The 18,851-nt window shown below is 52.8% G+C and overlaps 6 protein-coding genes across 6 annotated transcripts; 2 read left to right on the top strand and 4 right to left on the bottom strand.

The window, feature by feature from the left end:
- The first annotated feature begins 1,411 nt into the window (after positions 1–1,411).
- Positions 1,412–3,110, top strand: L226DRAFT_5776 (uncharacterized protein). Its single transcript, XM_067685527.1, has 9 exons — positions 1,412–1,505; positions 1,561–1,927; positions 1,981–1,995; positions 2,052–2,099; positions 2,156–2,336; positions 2,388–2,402; positions 2,458–2,533; positions 2,586–2,764; positions 2,817–3,110. The coding sequence occupies exons 2-9, from the start codon at positions 1,570–1,572 to the stop codon at positions 3,022–3,024; spliced, it is 1,080 nt and encodes a 359-aa protein (XP_067542291.1). The 5' UTR covers positions 1,412–1,505; positions 1,561–1,569; the 3' UTR covers positions 3,025–3,110.
- A 9-nt stretch (positions 3,111–3,119) lies between these two features.
- L226DRAFT_606989 (uncharacterized protein) lies at positions 3,120–5,532 on the bottom strand. The gene is made up of 3 exons (XM_067685730.1): positions 4,763–5,532; positions 3,682–4,706; positions 3,120–3,624 (listed from the first exon to the last, which is right to left on the bottom strand). Exons 1-3 carry the CDS (start codon positions 5,329–5,331, stop codon positions 3,332–3,334), a joined length of 1,887 nt encoding a protein of 628 aa, XP_067542292.1. The 5' UTR covers positions 5,332–5,532; the 3' UTR covers positions 3,120–3,331.
- Positions 5,533–5,558: 26 nt separating this feature from the next.
- L226DRAFT_475041 (Translin) lies at positions 5,559–6,948 on the bottom strand. The gene is made up of 5 exons (XM_067676648.1): positions 6,702–6,948; positions 6,300–6,623; positions 6,098–6,245; positions 5,965–6,048; positions 5,559–5,909 (listed from the first exon to the last, which is right to left on the bottom strand). The coding sequence occupies exons 1-5, from the start codon at positions 6,807–6,809 to the stop codon at positions 5,737–5,739; spliced, it is 837 nt and encodes a 278-aa protein (XP_067542293.1). The 5' UTR covers positions 6,810–6,948; the 3' UTR covers positions 5,559–5,736.
- Positions 6,949–7,170: 222 nt separating this feature from the next.
- Positions 7,171–8,616, top strand: L226DRAFT_475043 (uncharacterized protein). The gene is made up of 4 exons (XM_067676649.1): positions 7,171–7,533; positions 7,583–7,610; positions 7,682–8,013; positions 8,098–8,616. The coding sequence occupies exons 1-4, from the start codon at positions 7,334–7,336 to the stop codon at positions 8,339–8,341; spliced, it is 804 nt and encodes a 267-aa protein (XP_067542294.1). The 5' UTR covers positions 7,171–7,333; the 3' UTR covers positions 8,342–8,616.
- Positions 8,254–17,314, bottom strand: L226DRAFT_527984 (uncharacterized protein). Its single transcript, XM_067679233.1, has 50 exons — positions 16,982–17,314; positions 16,680–16,922; positions 16,500–16,617; positions 16,096–16,447; positions 15,937–16,038; positions 15,597–15,886; positions 15,494–15,536; positions 15,402–15,442; positions 15,141–15,341; positions 14,956–15,087; positions 14,884–14,901; positions 14,503–14,830; positions 14,145–14,450; positions 14,064–14,094; positions 13,993–14,005; positions 13,765–13,939; positions 13,650–13,708; positions 13,495–13,600; positions 13,401–13,440; positions 13,248–13,352; positions 13,005–13,194; positions 12,902–12,951; positions 12,743–12,844; positions 12,576–12,688; positions 12,515–12,521; positions 12,428–12,461; positions 12,260–12,374; positions 12,187–12,204; positions 12,079–12,137; positions 11,988–12,027; positions 11,736–11,923; positions 11,517–11,678; positions 11,459–11,464; positions 11,199–11,401; positions 10,901–11,145; positions 10,730–10,849; positions 10,553–10,674; positions 10,282–10,503; positions 10,176–10,223; positions 9,933–10,126; positions 9,788–9,875; positions 9,714–9,738; positions 9,538–9,665; positions 9,445–9,484; positions 9,331–9,389; positions 9,217–9,272; positions 9,107–9,161; positions 8,864–9,058; positions 8,672–8,810; positions 8,254–8,618 (listed from the first exon to the last, which is right to left on the bottom strand). The coding sequence occupies exons 1-50, from the start codon at positions 17,215–17,217 to the stop codon at positions 8,611–8,613; spliced, it is 5,970 nt and encodes a 1,989-aa protein (XP_067542295.1). The 5' UTR covers positions 17,218–17,314; the 3' UTR covers positions 8,254–8,610.
- Positions 17,282–18,829, bottom strand: L226DRAFT_475048 (uncharacterized protein). The gene is made up of 3 exons (XM_067676650.1): positions 18,564–18,829; positions 18,329–18,515; positions 17,282–18,277 (listed from the first exon to the last, which is right to left on the bottom strand). Exons 1-3 carry the CDS (start codon positions 18,692–18,694, stop codon positions 17,600–17,602), a joined length of 996 nt encoding a protein of 331 aa, XP_067542296.1. The 5' UTR covers positions 18,695–18,829; the 3' UTR covers positions 17,282–17,599.
- Positions 18,830–18,851: the final 22 nt, after the last annotated feature.

Raw genomic sequence — 18,851 nt, forward strand, 5'->3', positions numbered from 1 at the left:
CTGCGAACTTGAATGGGTTGAATAGCATGGCTGGATGACGAGATATGGGGCCAGTGTCACCAGCAGGTCACCAGCTCCGAATGGCCAGAGTTTGCCTTCGCTTCTTCATGAGCTGGTCACTGTAATTGTATCTATATATATCGTAGTTTGGTATAAGGTGTGTATAGAGACCAAAATTAGAGCAATCTTGGGGTACATGCCTAGATAACTTTGCCTGACCGTCGCGGTAAATTCTCACAGTAGGCGCCGAATTGACGCCAGGATGTTGTCGTCTATAACCACACATAGACAGCGTTCCTGTCTCCAAGGAGTAATCTGAAGAGGTAAATATGAGTACTACAGTATATTACTGAGTGGTTAAATGCAGCTGAGTTAGCACATAATTGCGCCTTGGAGACACCTTGCTCACATTATGAGCTAGGTGTCTATCTCATGAACGGAGTCATCTACTACCTTCGTTCAACTTCACAGGCCTGACGATGTGTCCAAGGAATCCTTTTAATTCATTCATCCAGAGTAAAAGGTCAATGAAAGAGGTGCAACTGAATTCTAAAACTCGGGACTTGGTGGCGCCTGGTGGCGCAAGTCCATCGCTCCCTCCCACCAGTGCTCAGCTGACTTCCTTCGCCCGCTGCGCCCTCAAATCTTGTCGGAATCCCTTCAAACTTCCTAAACATGTAGCTCCCAAGGTTCTCTAACGATCCATGTAAATTGGTACAGGTGCAATGGGTACGTAGCCGTGAACAGCGCAGACACGGCTTTTGATTTTTTTTCGATTTTTTGGAATTATTCGCGCGCGCGTCGTCGGAGTCCGAACGTCACTGCAAAGAACGTATCCTTTCCGGATGCGAGAAATGGTAAGTAATTCGGAGGAAAGGAACCAACTTCCAGATACTTGGCTAACCCATACGCGTGAACCTCTCTAGCCTCAGGAAATGCTCTCGCCATCTTTCTTTGGCCTAGAGAGGGGCAGTCGCCAGAGATTCAGCAGCCATTTGGCGGATGACAGAGCTTAACATTTCACTTACCATTTCCTGGAAATTTCCTGAATAGGCAAACGATTACGGCTTTCCTGTGAACGACACACTACGTATCCTTTCCGCATGCGATAAATGGTAAGTAATCCGGAGGAAAGAATCAAATTTCCAGATGCTTTGCTAAGCCATACATTTGAACCTTTTCAACCTTAGGAAACGTTCTCGCAACCTTTCCTTAGCCTAGAGAGATGCAGTCGTCGGAGATTCAGCAGCCTTTCGGCTGATGATAAAGCTTAACATTTCACTTACCATCTCATTATTATTTCCTGAATAGGCAAACAATGACGGGTTTCCTGTGACATTGATTTCGCAAACAGCTGTAGTAAGCGCCTGAACGTGACTACGCGGCGCTGTGGCGCAGCAGGCCTCCGTTCCGCACTGGCACCGTAACTGGGTGGTTAGAGGCTATGCTTGCTGCAGCACTGTCTCGTCCCTACATCCATCTCCCATGTCTAGACAGCCAGTGATGTAAGTGAACATTTTGTGCCTCACGCCTCTTACCACTAATTTTCGACTTCCCAAGTTGAACATCATGTCCCATACACTTTCTCAGTCGCAGGACGAGTTTGCAGACCTGCCTGACATCGTGGACTTCTCGATAATTCGCACAGAAGATGACACAAGAAATTACTCAAGGAATTTGCTGGACGAGTTCGCAGAATATGACTCATACAACGAACATGACCCCTACGCGGACCTCGATTTCGACACCATTCCCGGACTTGGAGGAGCACCCAGGTCGGAGACGGGGGAGCACATCCGTAGCGAAACGTCTGATGTGGAGATACACAGTCAGAGGCTGTCAAACTCTTCCACCCAGTACTCGTTCGATGAGCTCGACGACGCAGCACTTCATGAGCTGAACGACATAGAGATGAGGGATAGTAGAGGTGAGACCGTGTAGCTATCTTCACTCATAACCCTCGCTGAAACGTAGATGTAGTACAGCAGATAAATGGTAAGCTCTGTGCCTGAACCGAGCGCACACGAGCATTGCTCACCTCACTGTCTAAGCACCAACTCCGCTTGCACTGGGTGATGAGAGGACAGTCTCAAGGACCGGTACGTTTGTGAATACATTTATTCTGATACCCTCACGTTTATCTTCATGTTCTTAGCGACCATATATCATACGGAAAGTCAACCACCTTCGCGCTCCATGAAGCGAAAGCGGTCAGAAGTGACCAGCGATGTTGCTGCGAGCAAGAAGATCAAAGCGAAAGCCAAGACGATCCAGGATCCCCACGCGTCCGCTCGCAAGCTCCTATCTAGTATGGAAGAAAGTGTCTCATGCCCGATGTGAGTGGTTAAGCTTGTGACGGGATTCACGCTGACACGACACGCGTTCAGATGCTATGAAATATTGTAAGATCAACTCCGACACGTGTACTATCTACTGCCCAGCTGATCGTCTCGCCAGCTCCGAACCTTATGTATCTTCTCCGTGTGGGCATTCTTTCTGCGCCGAATGCGTGGTAGACTGGATGAAAAAGAAAGTACGTATGTGTATCTACTTGATGCGCTGGACAGTGCCGACTTTGGCGACAGATCCGCAGCGCACCGAAGTGTCCTCTCTGTCGCACGCTTCTCACTCAAGGGTCGCTTGTTGTCCCCAACTTCGCTCTCAAGGATGCCATCGAGAAGTATGTCGCTTCTCTGGCCGAGAGCGGCTTCGTGGAGTGGCAGCTGCAAGGTCAGAAGTATGTTGAATGGACAGGACGTAACGGGTAAGTTTCACATGGACCAATTCTTCAGGACCAACCTCACCTGGATTTGCAGACGGTGGCTTATGCTGGCGGCAGACCTGCGCGATTTACAAAGGAGGCGATGGAACGAGCTTGACGAACCTTCCCAGGACACCACCCATCTGGTGGGTGTGCAACAGATCCTGCAGGAAATGGGTGATTTCAGTGACGGGGACTCTTCTGATGACGATCCCACCGCTAGCGATGAGATCTACTGGGAGCCGACCCCACCGCGCAGGTAGCAGATTTACCCAGCAGTGCCAGTTGCGCCCATCGTGCTCAGACGTGTACTGTACCTTGTCTCCGAAAGCAGTTGTACTATACGATGATGTAACATATTGAAGCTGATTGCTTGAGTCGCGGCAAATCGTGAAATACATCATAGATCGTGAGGTACGTAAAACTACACGAGTACCAGAAATACAGACCGAGTAATAGCTGTAGCTACGGACCTGCCTGGGAAGCACCAGGCCTTCCAGCATAGTGCGGGAGCGAGGATAGGGTGTTTGCGACGACGATCAGCCTTTCGACATACCATTCAGAGATGGATCAGAGGTCGAGGAAGACATCCAGGCGACCACCTCCAGTCAATCCGGCAAATTTTACGAGGAAAATACCGTCACCCGATCGCACCGCGGTGGGAGTCGGCAAAGCCTTGCCGTCGAGGGTGGCGTGAAGGCCCTTTGGGAGGTCGCCTTGGAGGACGAGGAAAGGGAGTTCGCTCCTGCCTTCCAAGATAGCAGAGAAAACAACATGTGAAACGATTTGCATTGGATGCGACTGGTGACGGGGTGGCACGTGTTTCGGCTTAGGAGCGGGAAGATTGGAGGCGGATGGAGTTCCTACGCAATGAGAGATGTTCAATCATTCATGTTACTTCAAAATATATGTGACTTTACCTAGTTCTCGACCGTGTCGTTCAGCATGATCCTGCAGAGCATTCCGTCCCTTGTCTTCTGGTGCACTCTTCAGGCGCTGATCGGGGCTAGGGGCCGGAGAGGTTGTCTTTGAGAGAACCAACCCAAGGATGTCCGATATGCGACGAGGGAATCTTTCCCCAATGACGCGGACCACCAAGGCTCGGAAGAAGACGTTCCAGAACCAGAAGATGACATTGAACACCGCGTGGACATACGCACGAAGGAGACGTGCAGGGAGGTTACGAACGAGAGTCAAGGATGCCCTGCGGCAATGCTGGGGCTGTTGCGGGGGTACGGAAGGGACGGGCGCTATAGGTGGACTGTTCGGACGCGATGGCTCGCGAGCGGGAGGGGAAGGGGGGGGCGTCGGAAGCGGGTGGCGAGGCCTCTCAATTGTCCAGCTCACACTGTTGGTCGGTGCAAGCAAGCCGAGCAACCACGTCTTCTCGTCCGCCGATACAATCTCAACAGGTGAGACGACGAATGCATCACCGAGGAAGCCAACAACCAGGGCGCCGCTGTCGTCTCCTAAGACTGGTCCACGCACGATTTGGAGCTTGCTAGTGCGTGGAGAGAACAACACTAACCCGATCTTTCCGGGTGCATTCGACAGCAATGGCTGCAGCGTTTGCCAGGGTATCGAGACAGAATCTTGGGTGGCATCGAGTGACGGGACAACAAGGAGATGAAGAGGCAGCGCAGTCGTGCGATGGGTGGCAATGACAAGGAAGGCGGAATTGTGAAGAAGAATGGTCCCACCATATGCGGACAACGCTTCCTGAAGCAGCTCGGACGAATACTCAAGGTCGCTGGCTGATATTGACCCAGTAGCGCCAGAAGGTTGGATTGATAGAGTTCCGTCTGACGACAAGTGAAGACGGGTGGACTTATCGCCCATCAGAGCTACTGGCCCCGGAACGCTGATCCCGCAGGTAGGCCGGCGGGGCAGCAGGACAAGAGCGTTCGAAGTGACAGCTTCACCATCTTGCAAACACGTCGGAATTCTGTACTTTGCATGAGCACCTTGCTCCTTCTGCATAGAAAGTTAGAGGAACCGTACCCTGCTGTGTTCCACGTCCATACTGCCCAGTCAGCCACTTGTAACACCCCGCCCACGGCGCCCTCGACTACAGAAGAGCCGAGATGGTAAGCACCGTCGCTACCGACGTCCCATCCGCCCATAAGGTCAATCCCTGGTAGACCTTGCTTGACCGCGACCACGCCGTTGTTATCGTGCTCCCCAAGCCACTGAACATGGCCGGATGGATAGAGAAGCCGATATGTGAAGTCGAAACGCGCTCCAACCTGGTCCTGCAAGGGAGCGCGCAGTCGGAGATAGGTAGTACGGTCCTCAAGCGTACCGAATTCCCCCGCTGTCGCATCGTCGCTCCGAGCATGGTCCAGCTCTGTGAACGCTACGGCCTTCCATTCTCCTGCTGGGCTTCCTTCGATTGGCAAGTTCGTCCACAGTTCGACTCTCGCGCCGTCGGACTTTGCCTTGGCGAAAGATTCGGGCGAGTCGAACGTTGCCTTGAAGTAGACGACAGGGGAACGACCCCTACCGTGAGAAGGGATGGGAGGGACGTCGAGTGTTGTGGTAGAACCCAGGGCAGGTGAGAAAGTGAGCATGGTACAGGAAACGTCCGCCGGCGGTACAACAGGGACTTGAAGTCGTCAGGGTAGAGAGGCGACGAGGCAAGGCTGAGACTCTCGCTCAGTGCGCGAAGAAGAGCATATATGCGGAGTCCAGGTCAACGCCAGGCGGAGGAAACGAGGCATCGGCCAGATAGGCAGTTGGCAGAACCGATGCCATCCATGACGACAGCCACGGTGGCGATACGCGCGGACGCTCGCAGGGCGTACGTACGTCTGGGCCATAACACAGCTACCTAGCTGGGGTGTGTAACGATATCAGGTAGCTGAAACGTTTTCCCCTGACTACACTGTATTCATACAACATATTAGAGACATCATACATCGGCCTGAGCACATAATCGAGCGTGTCGCCGGGCCAGCCGCTCTGACGAAGCGTGACTATAAATCATCGTCCAGGTCGCCGTATTCTGCGTTTCTCGCCCTTTTCCGTCTTGGTTCATCGCCGAAGCCGCTGTGATCTGCTGCATGAGAAACCGCCTGCGCAACGAGATCATCCAACATCTCCGGCGGCAGGTCGAATTCCGAGGTTCGAACGGCAACCGCGTAGGCAGCTAAGTCGACGGTCAGTCGCCAAGAGGAAGAATCAGGAACAATACTGGCACGGACCATCCTCGATCTTCTCTAACGATTGCGCCGTAACATGCTGCTTCTTGCGCAGCTCCCTATAGTAGGGTGTCAACCGTTCAAAATCTGCACCGCAGGTGAGTGCTGTACCCCAGGTGAATATGGGAAGACTTGCCGGCTTTACAAGCACGCACAAAGCTGCAGACGTCGCTAGCCTTCTGTCGGCCGCCGCGGCGTGAGATCGAGGCTATAGCAAACCGCATGAGCTCGCCTGTGAGGTCCGACAATCCAAGAAGGTAATCTTCCAGTGGTAAAGGAAAGTACTGTGACGTCGAGCACGGTCAGCGCGAATCGTTGAGGCAGCAGTGAAGACTTACTGGAATTCCATCATCGTCACACAACGATTGCTGTACTTGGTCGTAGGAAATCAAGGACTTGTGTTCGAGGTAGTGTGCGAAGCTGAGCGCCTCGATGTACTCCTGTAGGCCAGGCGACACATTCCTCTGGTAGCGCGCGAACCTCTCTCCGGCCAGTTCCGGGCACATCGCTGCGAATAGGGACTGAATCTCTCTGAACTTTCCCTTGGCGCGCGCAGCAGCATGCCGACCAATCTTGTCGTCGAACTCGCCTGCGTCGTCTGTAACGATGCGGTGGAGGAGGAATATGACCTTCTTGGAAAGGTTCGTGACGTCGCGACTAGACTATGACGAGGGTTGTCAGGCGTGCACAAGACGACCACAACTGAGTTACAGAATGGACGGGTCATGGCACCTACAGACCTTGATCAACCGCTCCCTCCGATCATTGTGGTCGTCGAGTTCCTCTCTGAACTGCTCAAACACTGGAAGGACGGTGTCTCTGGAGTCGAGGACCCGCGTCGAAGCCATGGTGCTCAGCTGAAAGCAACTGGGGCTTGGCGGCGTGCGTGTGTAGCGCTGCGTAGCGACGCAAATCCAAATCTGTATATCAAAGTGAGGAGTGACCTCAGCTGATGTGAATACGGGTGCTCTGTGCCGAAAGTTGGCAGGCTTGCCGCAGAGCAGGTGCCTGGTACGAGCGAGGCGTGGCTGAGGAAGGCTGCGGTGGCCTGGACGCAGGCGAAGAGGCAGAGGATAGAACTCCCTGACAGTGACTGAGTCTGCAGGGAGGCTGATCACGCCGAAAGGAGGGAGCATCGCCACTAGCGCCCGTGATGGCGGGCCAATTGGCGGAGGCCCGAGGGCGTGGACCGTGTGCATCGTGCCGCCTCCTGCTGCCGCTCGTTGTCACCGCTCGTAGCCTTAGCCTAAGCCTGTCGCACGCCTCTCTCTTCTGTCTCCTCGTCCTTGTCCTCGTCCTGCTCGCCAGTCCTGCTGCTTCTCTCTCTTCCCGTCTCGTCCTCTCCGCATCTATCCCTGTGTCTCCAGCCCATATGGCATTCGCGCCGAAGCCCGGATGCCCAATGTGTGGCATCGTCTCCGCCGCGACTACTGCTGCCTTCGGCTCTCCCGCTTCACCGTCCGGGGCTGCATCAAAACAGCACGAAATCCTCTGGAGAGACGACAACTTCACCGTCTACCGGGAGACCGCCAACCCAGTCTCTAGCAAGGGTCACATTGTCATTGTTTTCAAGTGCGTCCTACCCTCCTCCAATGTCCTCGAAGCTCATTTGCTCTTGCAGTCTTCACGTTCCTTCATTATATACCCTGGTGAGCGCCGTCCGGTGCTACGTCGTCTGCGGTCACTCGTCAGACATACTGACGCTCACATCCATCCGCAGTCATCAAGCGACCTCCCTCTCCTTGTCTCCCTCCGCGACATCGCTCAACGCCTCCTCCAGTCTCTCCTCCAGTCACCATCCTCGCCCCTAGCCTCCCCAATTGCCACACAACCGCAAGTGCCCCTCAATGACCCCTCAGGCGGATCCAGTATCCACGACTCTTTCAGGATTGGTTTCATCACACCGCCCTGGAAAGACAACAAGATTCCCGTCACCGACCATCTCCACGCGCATGGCTATATTCTTCCTTCGGACCGCATGGGATGGTGGAGAGGCATAGCCTACAGCGCGGTCGCCTGGTACGATATCGACGACTTGATTGCAGAGATTCGGTGAGTTCTTTCGTTTGGGCTACCCCCGTGTCAATCTCTCAGTGCTCGCTGTTCTCCACGCCTCGCCGCGGTCTGGATATCCAGGGAGGAGACCTCGAACAACCGCATACGCTCAGGTGCCAATCCTAGACCTATCGACTTGGTTCCCGACGCCGGAGCCCGGAGAGGAACTGCAGACGGAATTGAGACAACCGACGCCGGACTAGGCGTCATCGACCCGGAGCGAGGAGAGAATAGCCCCTCATTGCTTCCACCTACTCCAGGGACCGCACGTGCTGCACCTCCCGCCACATCCCCTGACACTTCGATACCCCATCTGTCAGTCTGAGTCTAGGGCTGCACGGTTGATACCTCCCTGTTAGCTGTATCTTCTATCTAATGACCTCTTCCTGTAATGACCACTTCCTCCCGAGTGGAGGTACTATCGTTGCGGGCTCGTAACATAACCATTGGATGGGAGTGTCTAGAAGGGCGTCGCGACTGGGAGAGCAATATGTACATCATGGTTACAACGGTATCGTAGGCTACATTGGAGGACGATGATTACTGCAAGACTTTGTCCGAGTAGTAGATGGCGTTCACACAGTGGTCATTACATTAAGCATCTGCAAATCAAGCAATTAGTTGCGAAACCTGACTTATTAGCGCAAAAGCATACAATATGAAGATCCGGAGAGCAGTGTGGACAGTGCAGCGAGTTGGTCTTCCGTGAACTTCTTGGAATCTTCGTGCCACGTATCTTGATGAGTCTTTCTGAAGGTGCTCGCACATTTTCGTACAGTGGTAGATATCGGGATCTGGGCAGAGCATTATGAATTGTGAGTGGTACCGGTTTACCGGAAACACCTACTGGATCATAGGTGTGCTCAGCGAGGACGTTGGTCAACAGATCTGGCATCCATCGTTCAATTGTATACGGATAGCTGTCTACCAGAGCGCAGACTCCAAGGATCGCTGCATGGAGCTGACGAATAGCTGCACTGTACGTGGGCGACTTCCGGTCCGTCGGGAGCTTGCTATTCTTGATCAACCGAACAAACCGGTCCTACTCCAAGGTTAGTGTCGACATGCACAGATAATGAAAGATACGGACTCGCAACGCAATGACGCTCCTGCGTGGGGAGAGCCGCAGAATGCCCGAAAGGGTGCTGGAAGTCGGTGGTGAATCGTAGGAGCCACCCAAGAATGAATCGAGACACTCACGTCGCCGCCATCTCCCGGACCTCGACAACTTCATCATCGAGGCACCTGCATATCACCTACAAGATATTCATATTCATCTACTTGCCAGAGTGATAGCAGAGAGGCGAAACCTACCTCCATCATTTCGACGACCTTTATGTCGCTGATGAGGAAAGATTGACGGAAGTAGAACACTAGACACGATACATCAACGATATGATCCTTGTGAAAGAGCGGGTACAAGCGAACCTTGCACTAGGGGCAAGATCTTCAGCCGAACCTTCCACGACTTGATGACACGTCAGCGAGAAGATACAGCTGTATAAATCGTGAGTAACTCACCGGGAATGTTTGAATAGCATTGAACAGCTCGTCCAAGAGGGGATTGATGAACTGACGAGGAATGATGACACCACACATCCGGACCATCAGCAGCTTCGAACGATATGCCAACTCGTCATTGTCGTTCACTAGAGTTATATGAGCATGGTCAACTGCTGGACGACAGAGAGACTTACCTTCCGTGAACCGTATCAACTCGGGCTGCAATTGACAATGAGTGGAAGCTCTCATGTGTGTATGGAAATCATACCATGAGTGGTAGGATACAGTCGAACGCTGAAACAGCGTTCGTGTCGTGCACCAATTGGAACAGCCATTTACACACGAGTATGCCGATTCTACATCAAGGATCCAAAATGAGCAGCACGACGATAAAAACACGGGATGATACGCACCTATCATATGTCGACTGGAATGCACGGACACCGGGTAGTCGTTCCTTGCGCCACACAGGGAACTGCTGAACCAACCCCATGACACGGTCCTCATGGAAAATGCCGCGGATTCCCATAACGTCGCCGACGGCTGGTACAGTTCTGCATTCTCTGACGAGTATCTCCGGAGTTAGCATCGAAGGACTAGGACGCCACTGTTGTACCGTTAGCACAGCTTGGACGACACACAAAGATGCGTCATACCATAATCTTCCCGCAGAAAGCGAAGATCTCGCTGAAGTATGCCAAAACCTGGGAACGCAATCCTGGTCGATGTAGACACGTGCATATAGATTCGAAGACCACTTACGTCCTCGTGCTCACACTTGAGTTCGACCCAACATCTTTCCAGTACGTCATCCACCCATGGGGTGAACTTCATGCCCAGCTGCTCGTAGAACGCCCGGAAGAGATACAGAACCTGGATCATGTCGAATGTGGACTCCCCGTGAAAGTCGACGGTTTGGAACTCTTCAACAATCTTGTCCACAAGTGGCTGGAGACGACGTGGATCCTTATTGTAGAAGACGTGCTGCAAACAAATGTCAACGCTTATCCAATACGTGTCAGATTGTACGCACTTCCAAGAACGAAGCCCAAACCGGCAGTGTATCGTTACCCTTCTGGGTGAAAATTGCCTTGATATGTGGCGCGAACCAGCCCCAGAACTTCTTCTGCGCATCAGTAGGCCAGTGCTTCGAACCTACACAGTGATAGGAGGTTATCACCCAGTCACCAATTGGTTGAAGGGAACAAACCTGAGATGACGCCGGCGATAAATTCAGCAGCCGCACGTTGCTTATTCTTGTCTTTGTTCGCTAGCAGATCTTCCAGGGTCGGTCGCAGGGCTTCCCAAGGCTCATCATCCAGTAGTTGGACTGTGTAGGCGGGTCAAATATGAACCATGCAAAGCCACTCGTATGACTCACAGATGGACTTCACGAAGCAAAGATTGTCTTGCAAGACAACGTCGGAGTTGTTCTCAGCAGAATAGTGTGTCGACAACTTCTCCCAGAACGATGATGTCGTCGTGATAGAACGAATGACTGAGATAACTTCATCGCTACCTGCGTCCCACGGTAAGAAAGTCGACTTTGTCGCATGAGGCATCCGGAACGCATCGATCGTTTTCCCGAAAGCGATCCAGCCGGATTCCAACTTGTCGCGAATCATGCTGACAACGGGTCAATTCACGTATACTACTTAGTGTATCATGAACATACTCACGGTTCTGCGCGAGCGCGTTCAATGTCCAACGGAACTCTGTATTCTGCCAATAGATGTTCCGAGTACTCTCGCGATGGATCTTCGACTGATACCTTGCACCGCAAAGGATTGTGGTTCTGCTCCAAAGCAAGGTCCACTGGTCCTTGGGCAAGAGCACGCAACTTGACGTAGCGCGAAACCTTCATGATCCCTCTCTGAGCATACTAGAAATGATGGTAAGGGAACGATCAACCTGGTCGGCGGTATCACTGAATGCTCACGTATCGCTAAATGAAGCGTCAGCGGCCTCCCCTCCTCTCAGATCAAAACGAAACGCACCATGCTTGCATTGGAATCGTGGGCTCTACCCAGCAAGTACTCAATGTGGGGACCCTTCAGGGGCGCGTCCCGTCTGACGAGGGCCCGGAGACACCTCACCGCCACGATGGAGTATCTCCAATGAGTCCGAGAGTCGTTCGCGATTTCCAGTACCATCTCCGTCTAACATGAATGCCGTATCAGCGGAAGGCAGAACTATTCATCTGTGACGGAACTCACGGTTGTCGTAATGGCCTCATCAATAGCAGAGGTACGTTCAATCCGTTGCTGCATACACTTGCTCACTAGCTCGTCAGCGGCGGAGTCCTCTTTCGTTATAAGTTCTCTCATGCTTCTAAGAGCAGTGGCGAGCTCGAAGTTGTCGATCTGGTAGACTACATGAGATGGCTCGGAGAAGTTGCTGAGGCCTGCAGAGATACCGGTGTCAGCACGGTGTCAGCTGGTGGCAAGTCAAATCGTTGGTCGTCTTACAGGTCTCCGAAAGCGATGCCACACAATCCTGTATCGAAGACTGCAGGAACAGTGAACAACCAATACATGAGTCAGCGCCGGACGAACGAACCTTCTCGTTGTGCTGGCACCCAAACAACTTCTTGACGAACTTCGTAGCAAGTGTTGGTTCTGCTGATCATCAATAATGGCCTCGTGAATCTCGCTATGAATGGCTTACCTCCGCTGGCGTACTTGGCTGAGGTGAAACGCGTCAGCGTTCAGTTCCATAGCATGACCTTATGAGTCCTCACCAAAGACCGACAGATTCAGCGTCCACAAGGCACCTTTCATGCGATCATCCTCCGCTCCGGGCTCCAAAGCTTTGTATAAAGCAGGAAGACAACGCCGCCTTACACCATCAAAATTCTGGGGACACTATCAGCACAACGACGCACAGATGGCAATCATATAAGACTAACGTTACATAGGCTCTCGAGGAGCGCCTGACTTGACCTGAGGCGTTCAATCAATACGCGCATCAAGGCGATAAAATGGATGGGACTCACTCCCTGACTGTCATACACAACGCTAAGTCGACGCGCTATGATCAATTTGTGATCCACTCACCAGTCCTGTAGTTCCACATTGCCCATTGTGTCACATCATCAACGAGACTGTCCTCCAAGGGTCCTCGTCTCCGTTCAATAGAATTCCATCGAAGGCGGGCTGCGTGATAAAGCCTTCGGTCATGTCAGAACATGCGCCAGGACGCATTGTATGGTGAACGGCGATACCTTGCTCTTCTGACGTAGAGAGCTCTCGGCCAGACTTTCTGGCCAGCGTAATGACGAGCGATGTTGAGTTCGTTCTGGTACCGATCGGACTGTAGGTAGTAACTAGAACCGGTAGAGCCTAAGTCATGATATATGAACTATATCATGACGTCGACGTACCTGTCTCTGCTATCTCCGTATTCTAGGAGATATGTCCTGATGGATCTGACCTGATGATATAGTTCAATCACCCGTCTCACCCGAGATATCAACAGACGCCTACCAGCCCGTGCACGGCGTCGACCGTGTTCTCTTCGCCTTGCTGTTGGAGTGAAACCGATGCGTTGTGCAGGAACCCACCGAAGTTCCGGCGTAGACGAGTAATGTACTGATGGCGAGGGTCTTCTGGATTGGATAGGGCGAAGCCCGAGCTCAGTGGCTCTACGCACGCTATCATCTCAGGAAGCTCGTGTCTATATGGCGGTTTAAGTCACAGCGCATCCTTGAAGACTAATTGACAACTCACAAGATGTCGCTGGATGCGAGAGCAGCGTTCTGTTCTTCCGCAGGGATGACTTCTCTAGCTAGCGTCGGAATACCAGCGAAAGCATTGCGGACGAAACTCAGATGCCTGTTCATACGTTTAGAATCGTCCAATTGTGCGGGACATACAACTTACCTGCAGAAATCATTGCGCCATATCTCGTCTCGGACAACGCCTGAGAAGGTTGCGCTAGTGAGACAACATTCGTGCGCTCGCGGTGAATCCTAACCTGGCTCAAGTAGACCATGCAATGTATCGAGGATGGGCTCAACGAACTGGCGGAAAATCTGTAATACAAAATCTATCTCGTCGTCATCAGGGACATGCCAAGTTAACTGGAGACGCAGTTAGCTAATTGTATCCACTGGCGAAACAGTCACGTACCTTGACGTCTTCGGGTTTGTACAACTTGCCCCAGTACTTGTGATGGTTCGCCTTGAACTCTGAGATGCTTCATTAGCGTTTAAGGACCGGCCAGTGAAGAAGAGACGCAAACAACCTGACGAATTCCACTCCTCCGGGTTGACGAATTTGTTCTCGAGCGGATACGTGTGGCTCAACGTCAGCAAGGTACTAGACAGGAGCTTCCCGCTTGAGGAGTAGCCTCGCTTTGAGAAGGTCTTCTCATGCAGGATCTTGAAGAGGGAGATCAGCTGGTCGCGATACTTCAACGTCTTTGTGCGGTAGTCAGTAGTAGTCGAATGTCTCATAAAGTCAGTTGCCGTACCACACGGCCATCACTGAGGTATTATACAGAGATTAGTCAGACAAATAGCTATAATCAACACGTAGACTCACTTGTACATAGAGCCTCTCAATATTGCAAGGTCTGTAGAAAGTGAGATGGTGCATTCTGTATACCTCCAGCATGGAACTTACTCCAGTGAAGGGTAGCATCAGATGGCAGCGGCGTGGAGCTTGACGACGTGGTCCTCAAAGAGCTAGCGCCATGTTCCAATTCCGTTCTGATACTGCGGTCGCAGAAAGGGAGGAAGCGATCCAGCGTCTTCGCAGGACTGGCATTGGCAACACATTCGACCAGTTGGTGTATAGCGCGAACAGCATTGGATCGGACATTCTGCGTCGCGTAGTCGAAGACCAATCCAAGGACCATGTCGTACAATGGCTCGGATAGGTGCACGCATATCTGACTGAATGCACCGGATACTGCATCTACTAGTTGTACTGGAAATAATTCAGCGACCCTTGTGCGCCGGAGATAGTGCTCGATACTAACCTTCAGTCGCACCTCCAGCAGCCCCGTTAGGGCCTTCTTCCGGCAGGTTCTCGAATAAGAGGATTACGCGACGCAAGAACGCGGCGACCCAGTCCGCAAAAGTACCGGCGGTCTCCCTCAAGATCGTGTCTTCCTGGGCCTTGGTCAAATGCGCATCGGGCCCAGCATCCAGTCCTTCAGGAAAGGGCTCGATCTCAAGCACAGGCGTATCACTTGAAGGCTCCTTCGCGGTGTCTATCCCATTGCCCATGTATGTATCTGCGTTGGCAGCCAGCTCCCCAAACTTGATGTACTGCGCTATTTCTGAGATGAAAGATGTAGTGCAGAACTGCGAGGAAGTGTGTAAGCTGAGTGTACACTTATTGACGCTGCACCACATACCGTCTTCGGAGGATCGTTCTGTAACGCTGAGTCGGTAAACAATGATATCAAGATTTAGCATCTCGCACGTACGAGGTCAATCCCTGGAAGGAGGAGTTCGAGGATTGGGAACAGATGCTTGGCTCCGTGGTAGTAGATATCGCGACAGACCATCGCTGGTGCTACAGCGCCAAGCGCCTTGATGACAGCAGTCGTGCGGTGGGTCTGTACGAACATGAGTATGTGTGCTTAGTGCAACAAGCCTTCGCGAGACGTGCCTCAACCAATGCTTCCAGGGCGGGCACTGCTCGCTCCAGAACTGGATGCAGAATTAGGTCGGGCTCCATGATACTCATCGACTTCATGCAACTCTGGATATTGGACACGGTGCTGCTGTCTTGAGAGAACATGGCTAAGAGCGAAACCGTCCTCAGAGATTTGACCAATTCTCGTCTGATCTCTCGTGTGAGGCGGCGATGCTGGGTAGGGTCGCGGTCAATCGAACGCAAACGATGTACCACTGATCATCTGCGACTCACGGTGGGTGTTTTGCAGTCGGGCTGCTGCTCCTCATACCAACCTGATGATCTATAAGCTGCTGAAGCGTCAGATACATGTCCGAGGTACTCACGCTTGTTAAAGTCATACACGATGTACTTGACGAAGGCGCTGAGCTGAGCAAGCGCACGTTACATCAGCTTTCGAGATTCTCTGGAACAAAAAAGAAAACGTACATCGTTGGTCCAATTGCCAGAATTGGTGGGATGGAAGAAGCTCTCGGTAGAAGCGATTAGCTTAACAAGAGCATCCAATGCCTTGCACCCTGCGAGGGATGTCTTGACCTTCAGGTGACCACCCTTGCCCAAGGGCGCAGATAGATAGTCGCCAAGACCTCCATTCTGCTGAGGCAATGGTGTGCTCGCACCGGATGCAAGGGGTGTGAAAAATGGTGTCGGAGCATTCGATGCAGGATTTGGCAAAGCGTCAGGGGCCATCGAGTAGACGATAATCCGTGCCAACGAGGCTATACGCGAATATTAGTTTCTAGTCCATGTTCCCGTACACGTTACTGACGGATTCGCCAATTGGGCTTGGGGAGTCGATTCATCTCAAAAGTCGCTTGACCGTCCGCATTTGGCCCGGTAGTAAGGGAGCCAGCATCGGCCAGCGGGATTTCTGCGCCATATCGGACATGTGAGCGCAGTGGAATAGGATGTACACAAACAGACGTACCCATGGAGGCCATGCATTTGGCCATGATAAAGTTCCAATCTGCTTCAGAGAATATGCCGACGTCCGAGAACAACCCTGACCACTTCCACTTCGTCTCGAGGTCTTCCTTCGACCAATTGGGTCGCTCCTCCCCTTCAGAGCGCGCATCGTCTGGTATGCTGTGGATTCTTTCAGGATCACTTACAGTGGGGTCAACGTGCATCTCTGCCAGACGCGCAAGGAATTGAAGCATGCGGTCGTCGAACATATAGGAGTTCACGGACTCCCACAAGCGGAAGAGCATCGGGAGGTAGGATTGAGGGTGTGAAGGCGGCAAGAACGTCAGCATGTAGTATTGAGATGCGAGAATGCTCTGTTGTACGCCGTCAACTCCTGATGGATGGATGGCCCGTCCTTGTACTCACGTTCAGGCTGGTACAATTCATAGAAGGCAAAAAGGTGGATAGCATCTCGTCAATTGCCGCAGGATGAAAGAACCGGCGAACGTTCTCAGCGATGTATCCCATATACCAGGATGTTTGGCTACGTTGCGATGTAGTACCGTCAGTCACTGGGGCAACTTCACGAGCACCTATAACACTTACCTGATCTCGAACTGACGCCTCGTGAGGAAGAGGTCCTTGCTGAGAATCTTGTAAATGGGCATCCAAGGCAGTCTCACATCCTCTACCGATAGCTTCTTCTTGGAACGACACAAGGCCTGCAAACCGTCCGAGCACGCTGCGACGACATGGTTGGGCATCCCAGGAGTCGTGCAGACATGGAAGTATATCTTTATGATAGCCACGCGCTTCTCCTTCGGAATAGGGTACTTGAGCATACACCAACTTGGTTGGCAGAACGGCAGTTAGCACACGTAACCGCGCCATACTGGGTACGCACTCACTAAGTCAACATGCTGTCCCACTGGAGGAGCCCCGGGTCGTAGTCCTTCGCTTCCGCACACTGCGTCAGACGCAGCAGTATAAAGTCAAGCATCTCCTGCATCTTAGAGTTCGGCTCTATAGAATAGGGTATTGACTGAGCGTAGTTTCTGAGCTTGACCATATAGTGATCCGTCGCATCCATAATGTCGTCAGGGGTGTCCCCAATGCTCAGGTTGGAGATGTCGGGTATGTTCATGGCGTGTATGCAGAACGATAGAAAGCAGGTCGAATCGTTGAGCTAGAGTCGCAAAGATGAGTTTGCGCGTCCCGACGTCACGGTCTATATACAAGGGCGGCACGGCTGTGGCGCGCGCCTGGCTTTGTGGCGCGAACACGAAGCGGAATAGCCGAAGTCGGTTTACAAACAGACAGCCCGCGCATCCTACAATTCTGTGCTATCAGTGTCCAAGACCCTGGTACTGCCACCTTCTCGACCTAAACGCAACAACAAAGGCTCTTGTGGACAAGGCCAACGCGGGGCAGCGCCCTTGAATTGGTCTCACCACAACTGGGGACGGCAAGATGGTACAAGGATAGAAGATCCGGATCGAAGGCTATGGTACAACTCACACCAAGAACTATGACACGGCGGCCGCAGCTGAGGCGACTTCATGTAACTCCTGTATCGCCTTCTTGCGCACCAATTCCCAGACGCCGTCTCTCTGCGTCCTCGAGTCTCCCAACCCCTCCCTGATCTCCTCCAAGCGTTCCACGTACTCCCGTCCGTCATCCTGAAGCTCATGAAGGGTCGCCAGGGACTTCTCCAAAGTGTCCCGCTGCATATCTGCCCTCGAAAACTGCATGTTGTCGAAGATAGACTCTTGGTTTGGAGATAGGAACAGCTTGTGGGCAACCGGAGTCAAATCCGGTGCACGGGCGAGACGACTGTCCGGATCATGCTCGTCGCCATCTTCATCTTCTCTCTTGGGAACCAAGGACGTGCCGATTCCGACCTCGTCGGGATCTTCGCTTATGACTTGCCACAGCCTGCCCAATGCCTTCCGGAGAGCGGTCTCGCCTTCAATGAGCGTGTTCGTAGAGTCCTCGAGCTCGTCGAATACGCGGGAACGGAAGGAGTGGGTGGTTGCTTTATCCATCACGAATGAGGTGTAGGAGAGGTGCTGGGCGTTTGGATGAGGATAGGGAGCCATGAGTGGCGGGGAGGGCGAACGCAAATGCGCGAGGGTAAGAATCGGCTCTTGCTCTTCTTCCTGTTGCAATAGCTGGCGGACACGTTTCCTCGCTCTGTCCTCGGCCTGCATCTTGTCAGTACAGCATCCCGCACGACGCCGTCCGTATAAACACACCTCCCAATCCTCTATCCACGGTCCCCAGGCCACAATCTTTCCTCGCCGTACCCACTTGGCCTCATTGAACGTCTTCATACCCCAATTTCCTCTGAAGGGCGAGGCGGGGAGCCCTTCTTCGTTGGGTTCAAATCCATACGACGGGTAGTACCAAGCATCGTTATCGTTGGATGGCAGGCACATGTAGCTGGTTCGGGCATGAGAGTGTGTGAACATGGAGAGTGCGCCAGCTTACCTCGGGTCTTCGTATCGGCCCTCGTCCAGATGTGTGAAGGACCTCTTGACACCTGCATGTGGGCCAGCATGCTGTCCACTGGTAGAAGGACGGGAACTAGGCAGGTCGTGCACGAGCGCATCAGACGCCATGGATTGCTGCTGCTGCTGCTGCTGCTGCTGCTGCGAGGGCTGCGTCTGCAAGTCGAGAGGTGGTTTCGGGTCTGCGCCGAGGACGGTGAGGCGAAAGGCCGGCGTATGGCCCTGGGGAGGAGTGGCACGGGATACAGTCGAAGAACTGCTGCAGGAG

Source organism: Lentinus tigrinus (assembly GCF_003813185.1).
Source record: "Lentinus tigrinus ALCF2SS1-7 unplaced genomic scaffold L226scaffold_1, whole genome shotgun sequence".
Lineage (NCBI taxonomy): Eukaryota > Fungi > Basidiomycota > Agaricomycetes > Polyporales > Polyporaceae > Lentinus > Lentinus tigrinus.

Bases quoted from the DNA above. Each gene is read 5' to 3' on its own strand.
- L226DRAFT_5776 (XM_067685527.1), top strand. From the start codon at position 1,570: ATGTCCCATACACTTTCTCAGTCGCAGGACGAGTTTGCAGACCTGCCT. The intron at 2,100-2,155 runs GTACGTTTGTGA...TCATGTTCTTAG, and splicing joins GAGGACAGTCTCAAGGACCG to CGACCATATATCATACGGAA. The intron at 2,765-2,816 runs GTAAGTTTCACA...CTGGATTTGCAG, and splicing joins GAATGGACAGGACGTAACGG to ACGGTGGCTTATGCTGGCGG.
- L226DRAFT_606989 (XM_067685730.1), bottom strand. From the start codon at position 5,331: ATGCTCACTTTCTCACCTGCCCTGGGTTCTACCACAACACTCGACGTC. The intron at 4,707-4,762 runs GTACGGTTCCTC...TGCAAAGTACAG, and splicing joins TGGACGTGGAACACAGCAGG to AATTCCGACGTGTTTGCAAG. The intron at 3,625-3,681 runs GTAAAGTCACAT...CTCATTGCGTAG, and splicing joins ACGACACGGTCGAGAACTAG to GAACTCCATCCGCCTCCAAT.
- L226DRAFT_475041 (XM_067676648.1), bottom strand. From the start codon at position 6,809: ATGGCTTCGACGCGGGTCCTCGACTCCAGAGACACCGTCCTTCCAGTG. The intron at 6,624-6,701 runs GTCTGTAGGTGC...CCCTCGTCATAG, and splicing joins GGAGGGAGCGGTTGATCAAG to TCTAGTCGCGACGTCACGAA. The intron at 6,246-6,299 runs GTAAGTCTTCAC...TCGACGTCACAG, and splicing joins GTGACGATGATGGAATTCCA to TACTTTCCTTTACCACTGGA.
- L226DRAFT_475043 (XM_067676649.1), top strand. From the start codon at position 7,334: ATGGCATTCGCGCCGAAGCCCGGATGCCCAATGTGTGGCATCGTCTCC. The intron at 7,534-7,582 runs GTGCGTCCTACC...TTGCTCTTGCAG, and splicing joins CACATTGTCATTGTTTTCAA to TCTTCACGTTCCTTCATTAT. The intron at 7,611-7,681 runs GTGAGCGCCGTC...ATCCATCCGCAG, and splicing joins TTCCTTCATTATATACCCTG to TCATCAAGCGACCTCCCTCT.
- L226DRAFT_527984 (XM_067679233.1), bottom strand. From the start codon at position 17,217: ATGAACATACCCGACATCTCCAACCTGAGCATTGGGGACACCCCTGAC. The intron at 16,618-16,679 runs GTAAGTGTTATA...ATCGCAACGTAG, and splicing joins AGGCGTCAGTTCGAGATCAG to CCAAACATCCTGGTATATGG. The intron at 11,146-11,198 runs GTGAGTATGTTC...ACCCGTTGTCAG, and splicing joins GAACGCGCTCGCGCAGAACC to CATGATTCGCGACAAGTTGG.
- L226DRAFT_475048 (XM_067676650.1), bottom strand. From the start codon at position 18,694: ATGGCGTCTGATGCGCTCGTGCACGACCTGCCTAGTTCCCGTCCTTCT. The intron at 18,516-18,563 runs GTAAGCTGGCGC...TGCCCGAACCAG, and splicing joins GGCCGATACGAAGACCCGAG to CTACATGTGCCTGCCATCCA. The intron at 18,278-18,328 runs GTGTGTTTATAC...GACAAGATGCAG, and splicing joins CGTGGATAGAGGATTGGGAG to GCCGAGGACAGAGCGAGGAA.